General features: G+C 41.3%; 1 protein-coding gene across 2 annotated transcripts; it reads left to right on the top strand.

Moving 5' to 3' along the window:
- The first annotated feature begins 1426 nt into the window (after positions 1-1426).
- Positions 1427-20097, top strand: hmgcs1 (3-hydroxy-3-methylglutaryl-CoA synthase 1 (soluble)). Of its 2 annotated transcripts, none has more exons than XM_078270998.1 (10): positions 1427-1537; positions 2889-3337; positions 3662-3787; positions 7438-7602; positions 8694-8862; positions 10906-11076; positions 11611-11717; positions 11814-11939; positions 13733-13890; positions 16557-20097. In XM_078270998.1, exons 2-10 carry the CDS (start codon positions 2890-2892, stop codon positions 16632-16634), a joined length of 1548 nt encoding a protein of 515 aa, XP_078127124.1. In that variant the 5' UTR covers positions 1427-1537; position 2889; the 3' UTR covers positions 16635-20097. The 2 variants fall into 2 exon arrangements, with proteins under 2 accessions (XP_078127124.1, XP_078127125.1); XM_078270999.1 differs by lacking the exon at positions 1427-1537 and adding an exon at positions 2063-2156.

The following is a 20097-nucleotide window of genomic DNA, read 5'->3' on the forward strand; positions in this document are numbered from 1 at the left end:
AGAAGGGAGCAACCACAGCTTGCCTATGAAAGTTGGACAGTTTTATCAGAAGTTTACCAACAGCATAAGGGCACGTGAATATAACGTTAAGAGCTACTTTTTGGAACAGAATGTTTGGGATAATGTTTCTCAAGCTATCTGGATTTTCTTTTAGAAAACATTTTATCCAAATAGTTTTGATGGTATTGTTTAAAGAAGCAAAATCTAGAATATTAAAAGACTTAGTTTAGTGACCTCGACAGAGGGGAGGACACCTTTGCCAATACTCTAGGCTTCAAAACAGACTAAACAAACTAAATCAACTATAAGTATGATGGATGGAACAAAAGCTTTGTGTCATAATGTATCTGTCATATAATGTCTGTGCAATCAATGGGATTGTGATGTGTCAAAGTCAACTAAATTGAGAAAAAATGGTCAACACACAGTAAAAAGAAATAAGGTGTGTGAGTGCCTGAAGGTTGCAGCCACGTTATCAACTGCGTGGCTGCAGGTGTGGCCATCCCAGTATGGCTAAATTACTTTTTCCATTATACAAAATAATGTACTCAAGATCTGTACTTATAGACCTAAGTATCATTTTTTTTCTACTTGCGTATTAGTGTTATTCGACTTAATACTTATATTAAACCTTTTACACCACTACATTTATCGGATTTAGTTATTAGTTAAAGATTCATATTTTACGCATTAAACATATGATCACTTTATAAAATATGATATAATGTCACGTATCAAAGGACCTGGCTACAACATTTAACTGCTACACCTTAATGCATTAGAGGCCCATAAGATAATGGAACACATTAAGAGGTCATTCAGTGAGTAGGCTTCTTTTACTTTTGATACTTTAATTATATTTCATGGTATTTAGTAAGAGTTTGAAAGCCAAGCTCTCTGAACATCCTACAGGTTACTCCTTCTGCCACTGCCAAAGACACTTTGCATGACTTTGCATGCCCCTTCCATATTATCCACAAAGCTGGCAGAATAAACTGATGTGGGCTGCAATGAAATATTTTTATATGTTAGTATGGTAATTTAATTACATCTCTATGGAATTGAGTACTTATTAGTGTAAGGCATTTTATTCTAGACAATATAAGAAACCCTCGGTTACATTAGTATTTGAGTACTGATGGTCATACCCGTTGACTGTATGAATGGTTGCCATGGACACACTGTTCTGTAATTCAAGCGCTGCCCACTGCTGTTTACCGCGCCAGGAATTACTTTTGCAGTCTGATTGGCTCCTTCTCTGTCACCAGACATCGTACAACTCACAGCATTGGACCGCAGATACAGCTCTGGCGCGTGGTTGTGATTCCTGATCTCCGATTGGCCAGAAATCTTCGGGACTTGGTAGCACCGCATGTTGTCTGTGAGCTGTGATTGGCCAAGAAGCAAGGTGCTGTAGTGCAGGGTGTACGCTGCTCTATCATCGTTACATATAAATACGCTTCTGCCGGCTGGTGGGCTGGATACAAATAATAACGGAGTAGTAACTCACCGTCTCTGGAGTTAACTTCACACACAGGTGAGAAGCCTTATATACGGTCTGCAACTATATATTTTAATCCCGAAGAAGGCACACAAGAAAATCACTGTACTTTTGTGTTTGATTCGTCTGTTTATTCTCAAAAGGGGATATATTAACTAAGTATTTCGGGTTTCTGTGTGGAATGTTCATAAATCTGAAATGTTTAAGTCAGGGTTTTGCTAACCTTACTCGCGTTAGTCCATTTCTAACACAGTTGGTTTACAAAAAACATAAGACGTAAGACCGCTAAATCAAGCTGCTGTATGTTAACTCTAGCCCCATGAGTTGGAAAAGAGGCGGGTCCGTCAGCTATTTGGTCCGTGTTGCAATCTTAACTGGCTGAAATCATGCTGTTTCTCTGTATTATGACCATTATGACCAAGAAATCTCGGTGTTCAAAAATTAAAAGAAATAGGGATTTTATCCAACTAAATATTTTTAAAACCATTGTCAAATAGTCTTTTAGGCATAAAACATATTTGACCCTTGAGTGTAAGAGTCTTACAGGTTACAGATGTCATTTTCGGTCATAGACACTGAAGTACCAGGAAATCCCGTTGTGCCTTTTCACCCAGTTTTGCTCTCCTCTTAACACAAGCTTTATGTAGCTGTTTAGGTACGTGTAATACGTAATATAAGCTAAGCTAGCTGTCAAACTTAAGACATAACAAATGGCACATTAAACTAGTTACCGGTCATGAAAATGCCCTGCTTATGCCTTTTAATTAGCTAGCGTTTGCTACTTTCTAGGTGGTTTGCTGTCTTTGTGTTTACCGTAGCTAGCTAAGCTAGTGGCTTGTTCAACAGGACCGGTTTAACAGTTAGTTTGGTTAACGTTAGTATTATAATGTCAAGTAAAGCCGACAGGTAATAGTATCTCAGCCGTGTCGTGTACGTGTCATACTATAGTACAACCACCTTAGCTAACATGCTAGATGGTTAATGTTCTCGTTTACCTTGCCAGATAGCTAACCTTACATTAGCTAGCTAAATAACGCCAGCTGTAACGTAAAATGGGAGACCTTGGCTAGAAATCCTGTATGCAGCACATCTGTTTAAGTATTGTAACGTGTTACAATATGTTTTGCATTGTCCCTGACAAATACATAAAGAAAAAAACGACACAAACCTAGTGTATTATGTCTGCTCTGCTATGACATTTGTGTGTGTGTGTGTGTGTGTGTGTGTGTGTGTGTGAGATGTATCTAATCATTTGTATTCATTAATTCCTACATTAGCAGTCATGAGGCATTGCAGGCACATGGTTAAATACTGTGTACTCCAACACACAACATATTTTTCAAATTAATATAACGCTGAACATTAAAACTCTTCTCAACTCATTCAGGATGCCGGGATCAGGACCAATCAGTTGCTTGGGACCATGGCCCAAAGATGTTGGTATTATTGCCTTGGAACTGTACTTCCCATCCCAGTATGTGGACCAGGCCGAGCTGGAGCAATTAGACGGCGTGGCAGCTGGTAAATACACTGTGGGCCTGGGCCAAGCTCGCATGGGCTTCTGCTCCGACCGCGAGGACATCAACTCCCTGTGCCTGACGGTGGTCCAGAGGCTCATGGAGAGGAACGGCCTGTCTTACGACAGTGTGGGTCGACTGGAGGTCGGCACTGAGACCATCATCGACAAGTCCAAATCTGTCAAGACAGTCATCATGCAGCTGTTTGAGGACTCTGGCAATACAGATGTGGAGGGTATTGACACCACAAACGCCTGCTACGGGGGTACAGCTGCACTCTTCAACGCTGTCAACTGGGTAGAGTCCAGCTCATGGGATGGTGAGTGAACAAACTTGTGTAAATGTTGATGTCTTTTTAGTATCATATTGGTTTTTAGTCTTAATATGTTTCAGCTAGTCTTTTTGGCAGAATAGGGAGATGTTTTTATTCACTTGCATCATTGTTAAGTGTTTCATAGTGATTGCTGCTAATGTAACTGAGATAAAGATTTGTTACACTCTTATACAACCGATTGCTGCAACAGTCTTGTGTGAAGTAAAATGCCACTGTGCTGATGATTACATTTTAGAGAAGAGACGTGTATATTTAAAAATTAAAACTCAGGCTTTCCGTTTCCCTTCTTTTCATGTTTCCTGTCTGCAGGGCGATATGCTTTGGTTGTAGCGGGGGACATTGCTGTCTACGCCACAGGAAGTGCCCGGCCCACAGGGGGTGCCGGTGCAGTGGCCATGCTGGTCGGGCCTAATGCTCCTCTGGCCTTTGAACGAGGTCAGTTAAGTGATAACCGTTGTACACAAGTCGTCAGGGAGCACCATGTACTAATGACATATTGATAAGAACCCACTGTTAGCTGTTCCCATCATCCAAATGTTTACTGTTGACTTAACTTTTGTACCACGTCACTGACATTTTGATTGAATTTTCTTGGCTGTTGAGCACTGACATGAATGGGCCTCATTCACCAACCGTTCTTATAGGGTAACTACCGTTTTTTTTCAACCTGGTCCCTGTTTTCCTATGTTTTGTGTGTAAGTGACTGACAGGAGTCCAGTGTTGAGCGTGTACGCTGTAACCGGCAGCCACAGACCGTGCTGCAATGTAACCCTATGGGGCAAATGTTCATCGTCAATTTGGTCCACTAAAAGTGCTTTAGTTTGCTACTGAAAGGCTCACATTATTATTCTAAGTGTCTGACAACATTATGGAAAGGATCCATACAGAGATTGGCCTTTTTAAAACCTCTTTAAGACCTTTCTGTTTAACCAGAAACAGCTCTGAGGTCGCTAGCGCTAAACCCACCAGACTCCATTTAAAAAAACAATACTTTTAGCGTGTATAAATCGGTGAACTGTGTCATTTTAACCAAAACTAGAGTTATGATGGTTGGAAAAGTGGGAAGACGACCCAAAACGGCTTTTCATAGTTTTATTTTGTTTCTGTCGACTTTGAGTGAAGTGTATTTTATGATGCTAAAATTACTGATTATTTACATGGAGTCTGGTGGGTTTAGCGAACGCAATTTCGCAGATGTTTTTTTTTTTTTGTTTAAAAAAAAAAGGATCTTACTCTTTAACAGAAAGGTCGACCTCCTTAGAAATCCTTTCCATAATATTGTCAGAGACTTAGAATATTAATCTGAGTCTGTCAGTGACAAAACAAGCCCTTTTGTGAAGGTAAATACAAGCTGGACAATCGCCCTATTAACTTACAGTGTAGCTTGTTTCGCTGACTGCCGACAGCAGCGATCTTGCTTAATACTGGACCAATGTCAAAGATTGTTGTCACTTAGACACAAAAACATAGGGAAATAGAGTTGAAAATCCAGGTTGAAAAAAACGCTAGTTACCCTTTAAGAAGAAAAAAAAAAATGGTCTTTGGTGTTTTTTGCCCCCAACGTCTCCTCCCAGGCAGCGAGGCAATGGTTATGTTTGGGGTTAGGGTTAGCTGCCTGGAAGGCAACGTTGGAGGTAAAAAACACCATTGAGCAAAACAAATCCTCTTAAAAAAAAACCACTTATGTAGTTTTCTTATTTGGGATTTTTTTTCCTAGGTAAGAACAGAGTGTACGCAAACTCAAGAGCACAGTTATGCACATTTGAGTGCCGACATGCTTGTGCAAAAATAATTGGGTATTGGTATTTTCTTCAGTTCTACAGTAATAATATAGATTTGAATATGCGCATGCACAAAATGAAACTCACGCCTTCTGCAACCTCTGTTGGGACCGGTCCAGACAATATATGGGTGTGATGGCACTCCTCAAAGGTGCACATTATTTTAAAACAAGACAGTGATGATCTAGTCTCTCAGTCAAGGTTTAGTTACAACTCTGGACTAATGCAGGACGAAAAGCAATGGATGGATACGAGCACAATGGGATTCATCATTATAAGAACACAGGTGCGGACCTTTCCCAAGAAAACGTTTAAGGAAACACTTAGGAAGATATTGGTGAATGAGGCCCCATGATGTTGTTAGACACTTGGAAACAGCCTGTCTCTAAGAGGCAGGCTCTCTGTTTTTTACAGTGTGCACTGGTTAGATGAGTTATTGCATGTGTTTAAATGCACATCTAAATACTAGAAACTAGTTCAGTCATTCTTGGAAAGTTTATAAACTGCAATACCTTTTAGGTGAAAATTGAATCTGTGAAAAAATGTTTTGAAATGCATCCAGCTTATTATAGACGCGGTCATGCATACATACAGTGGTGTGAAAAAGTGTTTGCCCCCTTCCTCATTTCCTGTTCCTTTGCATGTTTGTCACACTTAAGTGTTTCGGAACATCAAACCAATTTAAACAATAGTCAAGGACAACACAAGTAAACACAAAATGCAATTTGTAAATGAAGTGTTTACAAAGTGTTTATTATTAAAGGAGAAAAAAAATCCAAACCATCATGGCCCTGTGTGAAAAAGTGATTGCCCCCCTTGTTAAAACATACTATAACTGTGGTTGTCCACACCTGAGTTCAATTTCTCTAGCCACACCCAGGCCTGATTATTGCCACACCTGTTCACAATCAAGGCATCACTTAAATAGGAGCTGCTTGAAACAGTAAGGTCCACCAGAAGATCCTTAAAAGCTACACATCATGCCGAGACCCAAAGAAATTCAGGAACAATTGAGAAAGAAAGTAATTGAGATCTATCAGTCTGGAAAGGGTTATAAAGCCATTTCCAAAGCTTTGGGAATCCAGCGAACCACAGTGAGAGCCATTATCCACAAATGGCGAAGACATGGAACAGTGGTGAACCTTCCCAGGAGTGGCCGGCCGCCCAAAATTACCCCAAGAGCGCAGCGACGACTCATCCAAGAGGTCACAAAAGACCCCACAACAACGTCCAAAGAACTGCAGGCCTCACTTGCCTCAGTTAAGGTCAGCGCTCATGCCTCCACCATCAGGAAAAGACTGGGCAAAAATGGCCTGCATGGCAGAGTTCCAAGGAGAAAACCACTGCTGAGCAAAAAAGAACATCAAAGCTTGTCTCAATTTCTCCAGAACACATCTTGATGATCCCCAAGACTTTTGGGACAACATTCTGTGGACCGATGAGACAAAAAGTGGAACTCTTTGGAAGGTGTGTGTCCAAGTATATCTGGCGAGAAGGAACACTGCATTTCATAAAAAGAACATTATACCAACTGTAAAATATGGTGGTGGTAGTGTGATGGTCTGGGGCTGTTTTGCTGCTTCAGGACCTGGAAGACTTGCCGTGATAAAAGGAACTATGAATTCTGCTGTCTACCAAGAGATCCTGAAGGAGAATGTCCCGACCATCTGTTCGTGTACTCAAGCTGAAACGAACTTGGGTTCTGCAGCAGGACAATGATCCTAAACACACCAGCAAGTCCACCACCGAATGGCTGAAGAAAAACTAAATGAAGACTTTGGAGTGGCCTAGCCAAAGTCCTGACCTGAATCCTATTGAGATGTTGTGGTATGACCTTAAAAAGGCCGCTCATGCTCGAAAACCCTCTAATGTAACTGAATTAGGACAATTCTGCAAAGATGAGTGGGCCAAAATTCCTCCAGGACGCTGTAAAAGCCTCATTGCACGTTATCGCAAACGCTTGGTTGCAGTTGTTGCTGCTAAGGGTGGCCCAACCAGTTATTAGGTTTAGGGGGCAATCACTTTTTCACACAGGGCCATGATGGTTTGGATTTTTTTTCTCCTTTAATAATTAACACCTTCATTTACAAATTGCATTTTGTGTTTACTTGTGTTGTCCTTGACTATTGTTTAAATTGGTTTGATGTTCCGAAACACTTAAGTGTGACAAACATGCAAAGGAACAGGAAATGAGGAAGGGGGCAAACACTTTTTCACACCACTGTATGTATGACTGTAAACTATAGGGCTTGTACATGTAGAAGTAGCTGAACTGATGAGCCAACTGCTTTGGCTGTGGTGCAGGTCTGCGAGGAACCCACATGCAGCATGCATATGACTTCTACAAGCCCGACCTGATGTCAGAGTATCCTGTGGTGGACGGAAAGCTGTCAATCGAGTGCTACCTGAGTGCCTTGGACCGCTGCTACTCTGTGTACCGCAACAAGATCCATGCGCAGTGGCAAAGAGGTGGGTTAAAACTGTTGTCCATAACCAATACATAACTGATCCTCCAACATTTGTTCCATGCAGGCGTGTTTGTATATATTTATTACAGTTAGAAAAAGTAGAACACAGGTTGACTGGAGTCTGGTGAGTTTGGCCATAGCGATTGCTGGGATGTTTCATGTTAAACTAAAAGGATCTTACTCTTCAACAAAAAGGTCTTTCTCTGTAGAGATCCTTTCCACAATGTTGTCGGACACTTAGAATAATAATCTTGAATCTGTCAGCGGCAAAAATGGCACTTTTAGTGGACGTCGATTGAAGGTGCACAATTGCCCATTAACGTTACGTTGTAGCGTTTTTCCAAAGTTCCAGCAGAAAAAAAAGCCATAATACTGCTACATAAATTAATATTAGAATTGGCAGTAACAGTTTGATGCTTCTTCTTTAACTGTTTTATGTGTTAGTCAATGTACCTGTGTGTAGAAAAGGTGCTGCTGCTGTCATGCATGTGGATGGGACTGTTGTGGAGGGACTGGTCGCATAATAGCCTGATTAGTTAAGAGGGTTTAGGACGTTACCTGCTTGCTGCGCTAAGAAGTTTACCTAAGTTCAGTGACCATAAAGTAGTTTAATGAGATGAGCCTTTAACCTGATGTGCCAACATGTGCAACATCTGAGAACAGGAGGCTGTTAAAGACACATTATGAACCATTCACATGTAGCACAACATTTCCGGCCCTCCTCTCTGGTCTTGATATAATGGGCTGGGTTTCCATGACCGCACAGACACAGCACAGACACAGCACAGACACAAAAGATCAGCTTTTTGATGTGTTGATGTGTCCCTGATCTTGAAAGGAGCTTTGTCATGTTGGTGTTTTGTACATAGCGCAGAGATACGGGAGGTTGTATGCAGATAAAGCAGAACAAGGCAAAGTGTTGGTATTTGGGTAAAAAAAACTGTTCTCTCTTGCTCTTTGCAACTGTGCCAATGAAATGGAACCCAGTGTGTTAGGAATTCTTGAGACCAAGTGAAGCAAGTAACAACCTTTTAAAACAGGAAACGGCGTTGTCTAGGCTTATGTGGTTTTAACCATTCTCCTTCTCCACAGAGGGTTCAGAAGAGCGTTTCAGCCTGGACGACTTTGGCTTTCTAGTATTCCATTCTCCATACTGCAAGCTGGTGCAGAAGTCGTTGGCTAGGCTGATGCTGAACGACTTTCTGAGCCACCCCAGCCCCAACACTGAGACGGGACCCTTCACAGGCCTCGATGCTTTCAGGTACACTCAGAATAGGAGCAAATGAAATGTCCCAGCTCCATGCAGCTTGAGCTCACTTCATGAAATGTCTACAAAAATAACTAAGGTTTCCATGTCATGTATAGTGGGGCAGCTTGCTGAAATATTCATTAAAAAAAACAAACATTTTGCAATAAAACATTTGACACCGATGTGGGTTTATACAGTATGTTACAGAAGGATATAGTTATCGGGGCGCTGCAAATTTGGCCCCTGAAGGTCATGGCAGCTATTTTTCAAACACCCCAATAGTCAACCCTACAATATCGCCGCAATATTGACATTGATGTATTTGGTCAAAAATGTGTTCCGAATGCAAGCCAAAGTTCTGTACCTTCTTTAAGACTTTGCACCACAGAAACAGCTAGCACAACACACCTGAATCAACAGTACAAATCAATATCGTCCGCTGGCTGTGAAGTGCAGCATGTGAAACATGGAGTAACGTCCTACTATCGGCCCTTCATGGCTACGTGGAGATAGTGAGGACAAATCCTGGAGTAGCACCTTTTTTATTTATTCCCTACACACTGAGAGCAATGCACTTTTTTGCAGGACTGTCCTGATCACATTCACACAATTACACCTGGAAGCTGCCGGGTTGGGGTTAAGGGCACCTCAGTGGTGACTAGGGCTGGGAATCATTTAAAGATTTTCGATATCGGTAACTATACCGATGACGTGACTTCAATACCGGTTCTTGAACGATACTTTTTTCCGATAGCAATTTTCTAAAGTTAATTTTAGCACAACAAAAAAATGACAACATCAAAAATCTTCTTTTTTTTCCAGCTCCTTTACACCTATGCGACGCACACTGTAGTCCAGCCTCTCAAAACACATCGCACACACGTCACTGTGCGTAACGCAGTTTTTCCTGCATAGACAGCCAATCACAAACATTATTAGATCTTGGTACAAGCATGGTGCATGCTTATTGGCTCACTGACGCCGATTCAATTTAGTCCTTTCTCCATTCTCCACACAGGAGATATTGATGAAGATTTTCATCTTATATGATGTATATCACCAGCGTATATCATGGCTATATCGTGGCTAGTTAGCAAAACGACCCAAAGTTCTACCAAAGCTCAGTAACGCTTCAACCTGTGATTAGAGCTTACCGGTGTTCCTGAACTTTATCTAGTGATATCCCTGTGGAGATAGGTCTGGCAATGCGAGACTAAAGATATGGTAACTTGTAACTAGTTTTGGCTCAGCCGGTTCCTCACGTGACTGTCGGCAGCTACAAGGCACACAGGGAGCTAGATGTGTAATTTATCTGGAACAGTCTGTACCTTAAGAATTTCACTGGTCCTTTTGACGTTTCCCTTTGGAACCTTTTTATGCAGTGAGTCATCAGATCAAACATGTCAGTTGGCACAGAACATAACAGTCACATGGGTTCAGAGTTTGATTTACTTAATTTTGAGCTAGTTTAAAAATATAGTATACATGGTATAGTACAACATGGTTGTAAATGGCCAATGATGCCATTTAATCTCTTCTTACTGCTGAGTTCCACATCACTAAGTTTTCCGCCATTTCTTCTTAGTGTAAAATCACTTTTCGACATGGTCTCCGTGCACTTTACAATCCAAAGGAACACTGACATAACAGACAGCAACAAAACAGTGGAACAGCATTAAAGCAGTAATAATAAACAATACAAACCCAGCAACATAAGACAAGTGAAAAGTATTGTTGCCATTTTGACTCTTACCTGGACTCACTTCATAATGCATGTACGTTATAATGTATACTATTACAGTTAGTTCTGCATGTGGAAAGTATTTCCCAATGTCTTAACTTACAAAACTACCTTAGTCCTGACACTATTTCCTCTTCATCTTCCAAATCCAAAATTATAAACTTCTGCCTGATAGATGTTCACTGTATTTAACTCAACAGAGACAACTTCTTTATTACCAAGGTGGCAAAAGTGCAACTCAGTTATTCTATGACAACACAAAAACACACTTGGGTGATTCTGTTGCTAATCATGTATTTGTGTTTACATTGCAGAGATATAAAGCCAGAAGAGACCTACTTTGACCGGGATGTGGAGAAGGCCTTCATGAAGGCCAGTGCAGATCTGTTTGAGACGAAGACCAAGGCCTCCCTGCTGATCTCCAACCAGAATGGAAACATGTACACCCCCTCTGTCTACGGCTGCCTTGCATCACTCATTGCACAGTAGGTCTCAGTTTCTAACCTTTGTCTGACTTTCTTTTATTTATTTGTTTACTGTATTAAATCACTTGCTGCAACCATGTGCTTAAGGGGCAGGAAGCCAAACTCTCCAGGAAAAAAAAAAATAAATATATATTTTATTTTTTTATTTCACTGGAGAGCGCTAACATTCCTAGCTAGCTTTGTGCACAGACTAACAGCTGATATAGATATGCTCACCTACCTCCTATATTAACTATAAGATCTAAAAATGAACACCTTAAATTTGAATATTATTTTTACATATCCTGCCGCTAATTGTATTTTAAGATTATTGGTGAGATCTTCAAACAGCTGTACATTTTTACTGCAGTTTATTGCAAGTTAACAGAACAGGAAAATGCATTTCAGTTGTTGCAAGTCAATGCAAACTGACCACTTTTGTGAAGCAAGATGGCTACCCTCAAAAATCCTGGCATGGCTGATTAAAATAGTTCAACCAATTGAGTCTTGGAGTTGTAGTATGTACGAAGAATCTTTGTTGCCTCTGTGTTGCAGACAAACAGCTTCACAGATAGCAGGACAGAGGATTGGAGTTTTCTCCTACGGTTCAGGATTTGCTGCTACTCTGTATTCTCTCAGAGTCACACAGGACCATACACCCGGTAAGTCAGCCATGTTTCAGTTGTGTGATCTGGATGCCTTAAGAACTTATAGAAGCTAATGGTAGTGTGTTCTTCCTTTTTTTTTTTTTTTTTCAGGATCTGGTCTGGACAAACTTGTGTCCAGCCTGAGTGACCTGAAGGTCCGACTGGACTCGAGGCAGAAGGTTTCGCCTGCTGTCTTCTCTGAGAACATGAAGCTGAGAGAGGATACACACCACTTAGGTATGACCCTGCTGTCACTACTGCCAGTCTCTGATTCTGAAGGATCTAATTGGTTATTTACAGTGGCAATCACAAGTCTCTCAGGAAGTAAAGCTCTTAAAAAAACATTTGAAATAGAATTGGAGTCTTAAGCAGTGACCTCATTTAGGATTCTAGTGACCTGAGGGTAGATCTCCTCCTGAGCCTCTCAGTGCCGCCCAGTGTATACGGTACCTTCTTCCCGTTCTCAACAGGGAGAAATGGCAGCTACTCGGGTTGTTGGGGTTTGTATCGCTTCTCCTAGCCTTAACTTGCAGTGCCGGGGGTGCAGGGTAGGGCATTGTATGTTCAGCAGAACAAACAACAAACAAAGTCTATGCAGGGCCTTGCGGTCCTGTTTTGTGCCGTTACCGCTAAGCCCCGGATGCAGCAACGTTGCCCTTGCAAAATGCATAGATAGCTGAGATAGCGGAGATGGAGGGACATCGCGCCGGATGTCAGGCTTAATCCCAGCAATGTACATCGGTTGAGCCAGAGGTTGTCGTGATGATTCCGAAAAAGACAATATTCTGACTAAGCTGTTTACATAACGAAAGTTAATATTCCACCAATATTCCCGTTGCGGTAGTGCATAATAGGATTGTTTTAACTTATCCGCGGTGGCGGACTTGTTCGACCATGTGAACACAGCCTCCGTCTTTCATTCCTTCAACCACCTTCTTGTCAGCGTGGCAAAGTTTGTGCATATCCAAAAACCTTTTGATACCCAAGTCTTCTTCTGGGCATGCATCTTGATCACAGCCTTGCAAACTGTTAGCTAGTTGGTTTGTGTACAACAATCATAGCAACACACAGAACTGGCCGTAAGCCGTAAACAGGCAAGAGGCCGTAAACTGTCACATACTGCAGTAGGGCTGGGCAATATATCGATATTGTATCGACATTGATAGCGTGATACAACACAAGTGTTGTCTTTTCCTGGTTTTAAAGGCTGCATTGCAGTAAAGTGATGTATTTTTCTGAACTTACCAGACTGTTCTAGCTGTTCTATTATTTGCCTTTACCCACTTCTCATTGTATCCATATTGTTGGTGATTATTTATCAAAACTCTCATTGTGATAAATGTTTGTGGAAGCCCCAATTGTCAACCCAACAATATAGCCGCAAAATCGCCATTGATATATTTGGTCAAAAATATCGTGATATTTAATTTTCTCCATATTGCCCTGCTCTAAACTGCAGTAAAAACTCTGATTGAGTTTTATATTCCAAATGCGCTGTATACATATCCAAAGAATGCTTTATTTGGAAAAAAGCCTTATTTGGAATATCCAAATGGAACATGCTGTTTACATGACCCGTATCAAATGTCATGTCAGTGTACTCAGTGTTGTTTGTGATCAGGCCAACCCACCACAGCTGTGTCGTCAGCAAACTTGATGATGATGTTGGAGTCGTGTGTGTACAGGGCATACAGCAGGGAGCTCAAAACGCAGCCCTGAGGTGCTCCAGTCTTGATTAGGATCACTGTCTGACCACAACAATCCTAATTAAAATACAGAATTAAATTTAAGGCAAGCTGATTTATATGTTCATAAATAAAAAAAATAAAAAATCAATAACTGACCAAGTGTCCAACACCATGAAGGCCATTATGTAAAAAGGTACATTATCATTATTAGGGCTGGATCCGAATATTCGTTTGATGGGTAGGTATTCGATTTTCAGTTTTGGGATTTGAATATTTGTTTTTTTTTAGTTGAGTCGCCTGCATCTCTAACTGCTTGCTTGCTTGCTTGCTCTGTTCGCACAGCCAACTACGTCCCTCGAGGCTCAGTGGAGGATCTGTTTCCGGGGACATGGTACCTGACACGAGTGGATGACAAACACCGCAGGGAATACGCACGAAGACCTGTGGACGATGACCTGACAGCAGCGCCAGAACTTGTTCGCTCCAGCACTGCACCAGAGGTACAGGATGAATAAACTTTAGGACACTGTTTCCTACGTATTTATACTATTATTATAGTCCTTTTTTCATCTATGCAGTGTTTCCAGGTATTGGGGAGTACCCCAATACCTGGAAACACACACTGATGTGAAAAATCTGTGGTGTCCCTCTTTAAGTTACTGATGAATAAAACTCAGTACTTCTTGCCGATGTTTCATACTAAATGTTATTACAAGTGCCTACCCATGTGAAGTGATTCCTTCCGAGTGCAAATAGCATGGGTGAGAGCGGACATCCCTGTCGCGAGCCCCGCTTAATGGGAAATGTCTGAGAGTGCAGTCCGTTGGTTGAGACTATGGCCGTGGGATTCGCATATAAAGTACGCACCATGTCAGTTTTTGCCCCCCCAAACCAAGCCTCTCTATTATTTGCCACAAGTAGTTCCACTCTAGGCGGTTGAAAGCCTTTTCCGCGTCCACTGATAAAACTGCTGCCGTTGCTGGAAGATTTTTGGCTTCTTCTATTACATGAAATAGTCTGCGTATATTGTCTGCAGCATGACGCTTGGGTATAAAACCTGATTGGTCGGGGTGGACTAGCTTCTCGATAAATCGCTCTAAGCAGAGAGCCAGGACTTTGGAATAAAGCAAATATAAAATATAAATATCAGTCCCGATGAGGCTGATGGGCCTGTAATTTGAGCTCTCCGTAGGATCTTTGCCCTTCTTTGGCATAACGGAAATCAGCGCGGTGTTGGTTTGTTGGTGGAAAGTACCCTTCTCTATGGCTGAAGTTAAAGCTTGTAAAATGGTAGGTCCTAATATGTCAAAATACTGTAGAAGAAGTTTTAATGGAATTCCATCCAACCCTGGTTCCTCTAACGTTATAGGTTGACCCAGTTCTTCTGCCTCCTCTGGGCGAAGAAGAGGCAGGTTTAGTTCTTTTAGGAACTTCTGGCACTGTGTCAGATCTGGGTTGCAGGAGGACTCATACAGCTTTGAGTAGAAGGATTGAAAAGTGGTGCTGATATCCTTAGGATTGGTTGAGATACCTCGGTCTGTGTGAATGGCAATTTGCTTGGTTTACAGCCATTAAAATAATAATTTTGCCTCACTCTGTGCATTATGAACTCAGTTCTCCTTCTTAGCAGATCATTCAGCTCTGTTCGACTTGTGACTAGAAGAGTTTGTGTAGATTTAGAAAAACAAGTCTTGAGAGATTGCTCTAGCGATTTACAGCGTTCTTTCAACTCCGCTATCCTTGCCTCTCTTTTCCTCTTCAAGTTGACCGCAAAGGAGGATGTGAAATCCTTAATAAACCCTTTAGTTGCTTGCCATGTATATGCACGATCAGGAACTGAGTCGGTATTAAATGATATAAATTCAGCCAGTTTGGTTCTAAATTCTGCATCAAAAGAAGTGTTTTGGAGAAGGGAATTATTAAATTGCCATCTCCTAGATACATATCACAACGGAATGTGGTTATCAGCGCATTATGATCAGACAGAACTGCTGGTTCTATTGCTATTGTGTGGAACATTGCCTTAAGGTCACTGGAGCACAAAATATAATCAATGCGGGACTGGGTGAGGTGACATGTGGAAAAGAAGGTGTAGTCCTTGCTAATAGGATTGTGCATCCTCCATATGTCGGTACGATGGTGGGATTCCACAACTGCTTTGAACATGTCTGATATATGTTTCTGGGCTTTCGTGTGATTGACCCGTGATCTATCCTGGTTTAAATCTAGTACTGCATTCATGTCTCCCCCTATAGCGCGCATTTCTGCGACAGCAACACAATGGAGCCCTTGGTTTTGGTGTCGTCACTAGATGAGGCAGCAACCTTGAAGTATTTATTTTGTAGACAATTTACATCTCTTTTACGTAAATGTTACTCTTGTATAAGCGCCACGTCTGTTTTTCCTTCTTAAATATTCCAGGAATTTAGCTTGTTTGATCGGCCCGTTTAGCCCCCTGATGTTAACTGAAAGGATTGAAAGCTCAGCCATCTTCAAAATAAATCCCCTTACCCTCTGAGACCGCAGCACTCCAAATTTATAAACGACAGAGCTACGTGTTGAAATTGACCGGAATTCTCCTTTAAGTTACCAACTTTTTTGGTAAATTCCTGTTTAGAACACTAAACAAGACATTTCTAGGCCACCAAAGTAATCCAATTAACTTTGAAGTAAAACACACAGTGAGAGGGTCAAAGTTTAAGATGGATACCAGACAACACCCAAAAACAAGTTCAGGTCTATTTTAATGTCCACAGTGCCATGGATACGCATTGCTAAGCCTCTGTCATGATTGACAGATCAGTGTGTAGCCACGCCCCTAATGCATCCCCTGCTTTATTGAAGGAAGACTTGAAAGTAGCGATTAAAACCATAAACTCATTATGAAAATGTTTATTCAAGTGACAAATAGGGTCATTTCCCCATAGACTTCTATAGAAACAGACTTCTTTTTGCAACCTTGGGAATTGGATAGAATGCAGGTTTAAGACACTTCCGAATTGGCTTGACTTTTCAGGCCCGGAAGTTTCCGCTTGTGTCCTACTGATGTGATTAGTGCTGTTGAAATGTGCGTTAATAACAGAAGAGCAGATAAGAAACATATTTGAGGTGCTTTGTTAACAAACAGTTAATTTGATGATGTTTACGGCCTGTTTTCCGCCTCCAGCACATCCCCAGTCCAGCCAAGAAGATGCCTCGCATCCCTGCAGCCACCGCTGGCCCAGACGCCGCCATCAGCAACTGAGAGCACTCACTTACCTCTGAGAGGTACCAAGGTCCAACAGTTTGAAAACTGTAATAACTAGACAATACTAGAGGTCAGAAGGCTAGCAAGAGACAACAGTGTCACCTCCAAAATCATTATACATTCAACTTATTTAGGTGTGTCACTAAAGTGTTCAGTGGAGGCCTGTGGGCAGATGTAGACACTACTCAACTGCCGGTACCTTTCCCATCATCCACATGTAATACTGTCGGACAGTAAACTTCATATTTCTCTGGTCTAGAGTCTCTTTTGATCACAATACACATTTGTTTTAGCAATCTTTTATTTTAATGTTAACATTTGTAAATCTTTTTTTTTTTTTTTCTTTTGCATTTGTGCAAAATGGACAGTTTGTCTTTGGGAGAAGCACAGGCAGATGTTTGCATGGAGTGTTGCTGATATTGACTTCCCTCCTGGCAGCTGGCAGCCAGTGGCAGGAAGAGGAAATGGACATAATTAATGTGGCTGCGGGACGTGCTGAATAAAAGATCTTAGGGAGGTGGGCCGCAACTGTGTTAATGTCTTTAAAATAGTGCAGCTGTTTGCGTTCAATACCTCAACTTCCTTCGAAAAGATGCGGTCAGTTCCCTGCAGGACATTGCAGGTTCATCATGTGATCCTGTGACCGAACATCAGGAACACTTAGAGTCAAAGTGATGCTCCACCCAGAGGGCTTCAGAGTCCCCTCTCAGTCTGCACACAGTGGGTACAGCCTCACTTTAAACTGCTGTTGACTTCTGTAGCGGAGCTAATGAACTGTAGTCAACATGTTAACACACAGTCAACTGCCTCACACTCGCTGATGATCCTCTTCCATAGATCCGTGTTAAACTGAAGCTGTTTTGGATAACACCAGTCATTTTTGTTTTTCTGTTTGCCTTTTATTGCCATGAAATGTCAAAACCCATTGAGTGATTTGGCACAGTGCGTAGCTGCTGCTGTTCTACGTCAGGTTTACCCAACCTTCCAGTCGTCCGCTCTGATTGTTTTAAAGACCATAAAGAAACCGCTTGAGGACATGTGTTATAAAATATAACACTTTTTTTCTTCTATTGATGAAACCGATAGTTGTTTGTCAGATAATATTTAACAAGGGATCATTTTACTAATTTATCAAGCAATGCCAAATATGCTCTGGTTTCGGTGCTCTGGTTTTTTTGTGGACATTTTCACTATTAAAAAAAAAAAAAGAAAATAGTTTTTGTAGACTAGGTGATTGATAAGATTGGATATGATTATTAATTGCAGCCCATTCTTCTTTTTCAAACCACTTTGCAACGCCACAAGTAGTGTCTTTGCCTCACCACTGCCACATCTATAGTAACACGTGCACTAACTGTTGATCATAGCAGAGAAAGAATGAGTACCCAGTAAGTTAGTTGTAAATGGACTGCGGCAGTCATGCTGCAGCGTGTCTGAGCTCTTCTTTAGAGCCGCAGCGATTAATCGGTTAGTTGTCAACTTTTTAAATTAATCGCCAACTATTTTGATAATTGATTCATCCGTTTGTCACTTTTTAAAAGTGAAAAAAAAGTCTAAATTCTCTGATTCCAGCTTGTTAAGTGTGAATATGTTCTAGTGTCTTCTAGTGACAGTAAACTGAATATCTTTGAGTTGTGGACAAAACAAGACATTTGAGGACGTCGTCTCGGGCTTTGGGACACTGATCCACGTTTTAGAACCCAAACAACTAATTGACAGATGAAACGACAATTAAAATACTCATTGGTTAACTTGCAGCCCTACTCGTGGCATGGAAACGGTGCTCTGTAGTAGAGTACGGCCAACATCAGTGGGTTTAGACTTTTCTAAACCAATGACAACTAAAAGAAAAACATTACTCCGGTGTCATCCTTAATAGTGCAATCAGCATTATAGTAGTGACCGTACAACACCCTTAGCTTTAAAAAATCCAAAATATATACAGTACCAGTCAAACGTTTGGATACAAGATGCAGCCCTTCAATGACATGATGTCTAACCCACTTAAGTTTACACTGCAAATACCTGCATCTGCTGAGTACAACAGCCTCAAGTGAGTGGAGCCCCACTGCTCCAGCCAGCAGCACTTTATTAGGTCCACCAAGCTCAAAGCAAAGCAGCCTAATACAGCAGCCCTGCAATAAATCCTACCTCCTTTAGGTTCTAATCAGTTTGAGTGGTGTTGAACTTGTAATGCTGGAGGTGTTTCTAACATATTGTCCACGCCATTTATAACGAGGGCAGACTAAATATTAAACCCCTCTTTGTGTAATGCGGAATCACCATGACGTTGAATCACCACCTCTAAAACGACAAACGGTTCAACACAAACTGAACTTTAGAACCTACACTGGAAACCAAGTGTGACTATGACCTGTGGCCTACTAAAGGTTTTTTTGTCTATTTTATTCTGTTACAAACTGACAGATCCTGAGCAAGGCAGCTTAGGTCCCTCACTTTTCCTACAAATATGATGCGACGTGGCTCCAGTTTAACAGACACTACACGGAGTGCCAAGTTGGGTATTTGAGGGACCAGAGAGCCTGGGGCATCCCCAGAAAATACACGGAGACGAACTGGTTCTGCCTCATCTACAGCTTGAAAGCAGCAGCAGTCCGATGATTTTGTGTTTATTTTGTGCAGAGTCATACAAATATTACAGATTGCACCTTCAAGCGTATACAGTATATCGGACAATTATGCAAGAGTTGTTTGTGTTGTGAAACCATATTGTGGGCCAGGGATTGTACCGCAGTGTTCCAGTGTTGTAGTCTTTTCTTGTCCGTTTCATACAAATAGCTGAAGTGTAACCTGTTAATTCATACTGAAGCCTTAATGTCGAAGGGCTTTGTTTCATGTTGTTGTAGGTCGGGACTTAAATGCAACATGCAGGACTGAACAGCTTCAAATCTTAAGTCAGCAAATTCTTGTTTTGTTCTCTGTTTTGTTTGTTTTTTCTTCATGTAAATCATTGACATTGATTTGACAATAGTTGCTCTCAGCAACAAGGAACCAAATGTTGAAACAGATTGAGCTGAGGCAGAAAACATCAGCCTTAAATTAGCAGCAGTGGTCTGTCCCTGGTCCTGTTGATGCTCGGACTGGCTCAAAGACTTGGGACAGTTGATGTCAATGTGACTAGGTTCTTGAGAAGCCTTACAATAAGCATGTACGAACTGTAAACAGACAAAGTTTTATTTCTAATAATGTACAGATATTCTTTTTAATTGTACAGTCAGAGTTGGTTCCTCTTCAGGCTGCCACCAGCAGCACCAACATGCTTGTCTGGTGCCTGCCTCAGAGGTCACATGATCTTTACCAATGTTGATGATACAGGTACATGTGTACAATTATTTATCTTGTGTAGATATAAATGAATGGGTGTCTCATCAGATACATTTTATCCAGACAGTGTGTAGATTCAAATGTGTAAATTCAGAATAAATGAATATCAACATGT

Source organism: Sander vitreus, chromosome 16 (assembly GCF_031162955.1).
Source record: "Sander vitreus isolate 19-12246 chromosome 16, sanVit1, whole genome shotgun sequence".
Classification (NCBI taxonomy): domain Eukaryota; kingdom Metazoa; phylum Chordata; class Actinopteri; order Perciformes; family Percidae; genus Sander; species Sander vitreus.

Excerpts from the sequence above, each read along its gene's own strand:
- hmgcs1 (XM_078270998.1), top strand. The coding sequence starts at position 2,890 with ATGCCGGGATCAGGACCAATCAGTTGCTTGGGACCATGGCCCAAAGAT. Across the intron at positions 11,718-11,813 it reads CACACAGGACCATACACCCG|GATCTGGTCTGGACAAACTT; the intron begins GTAAGTCAGCCA and ends TTTTTTTTTCAG. Across the intron at positions 13,891-16,556 it reads GCTCCAGCACTGCACCAGAG|CACATCCCCAGTCCAGCCAA; the intron begins GTACAGGATGAA and ends TTCCGCCTCCAG.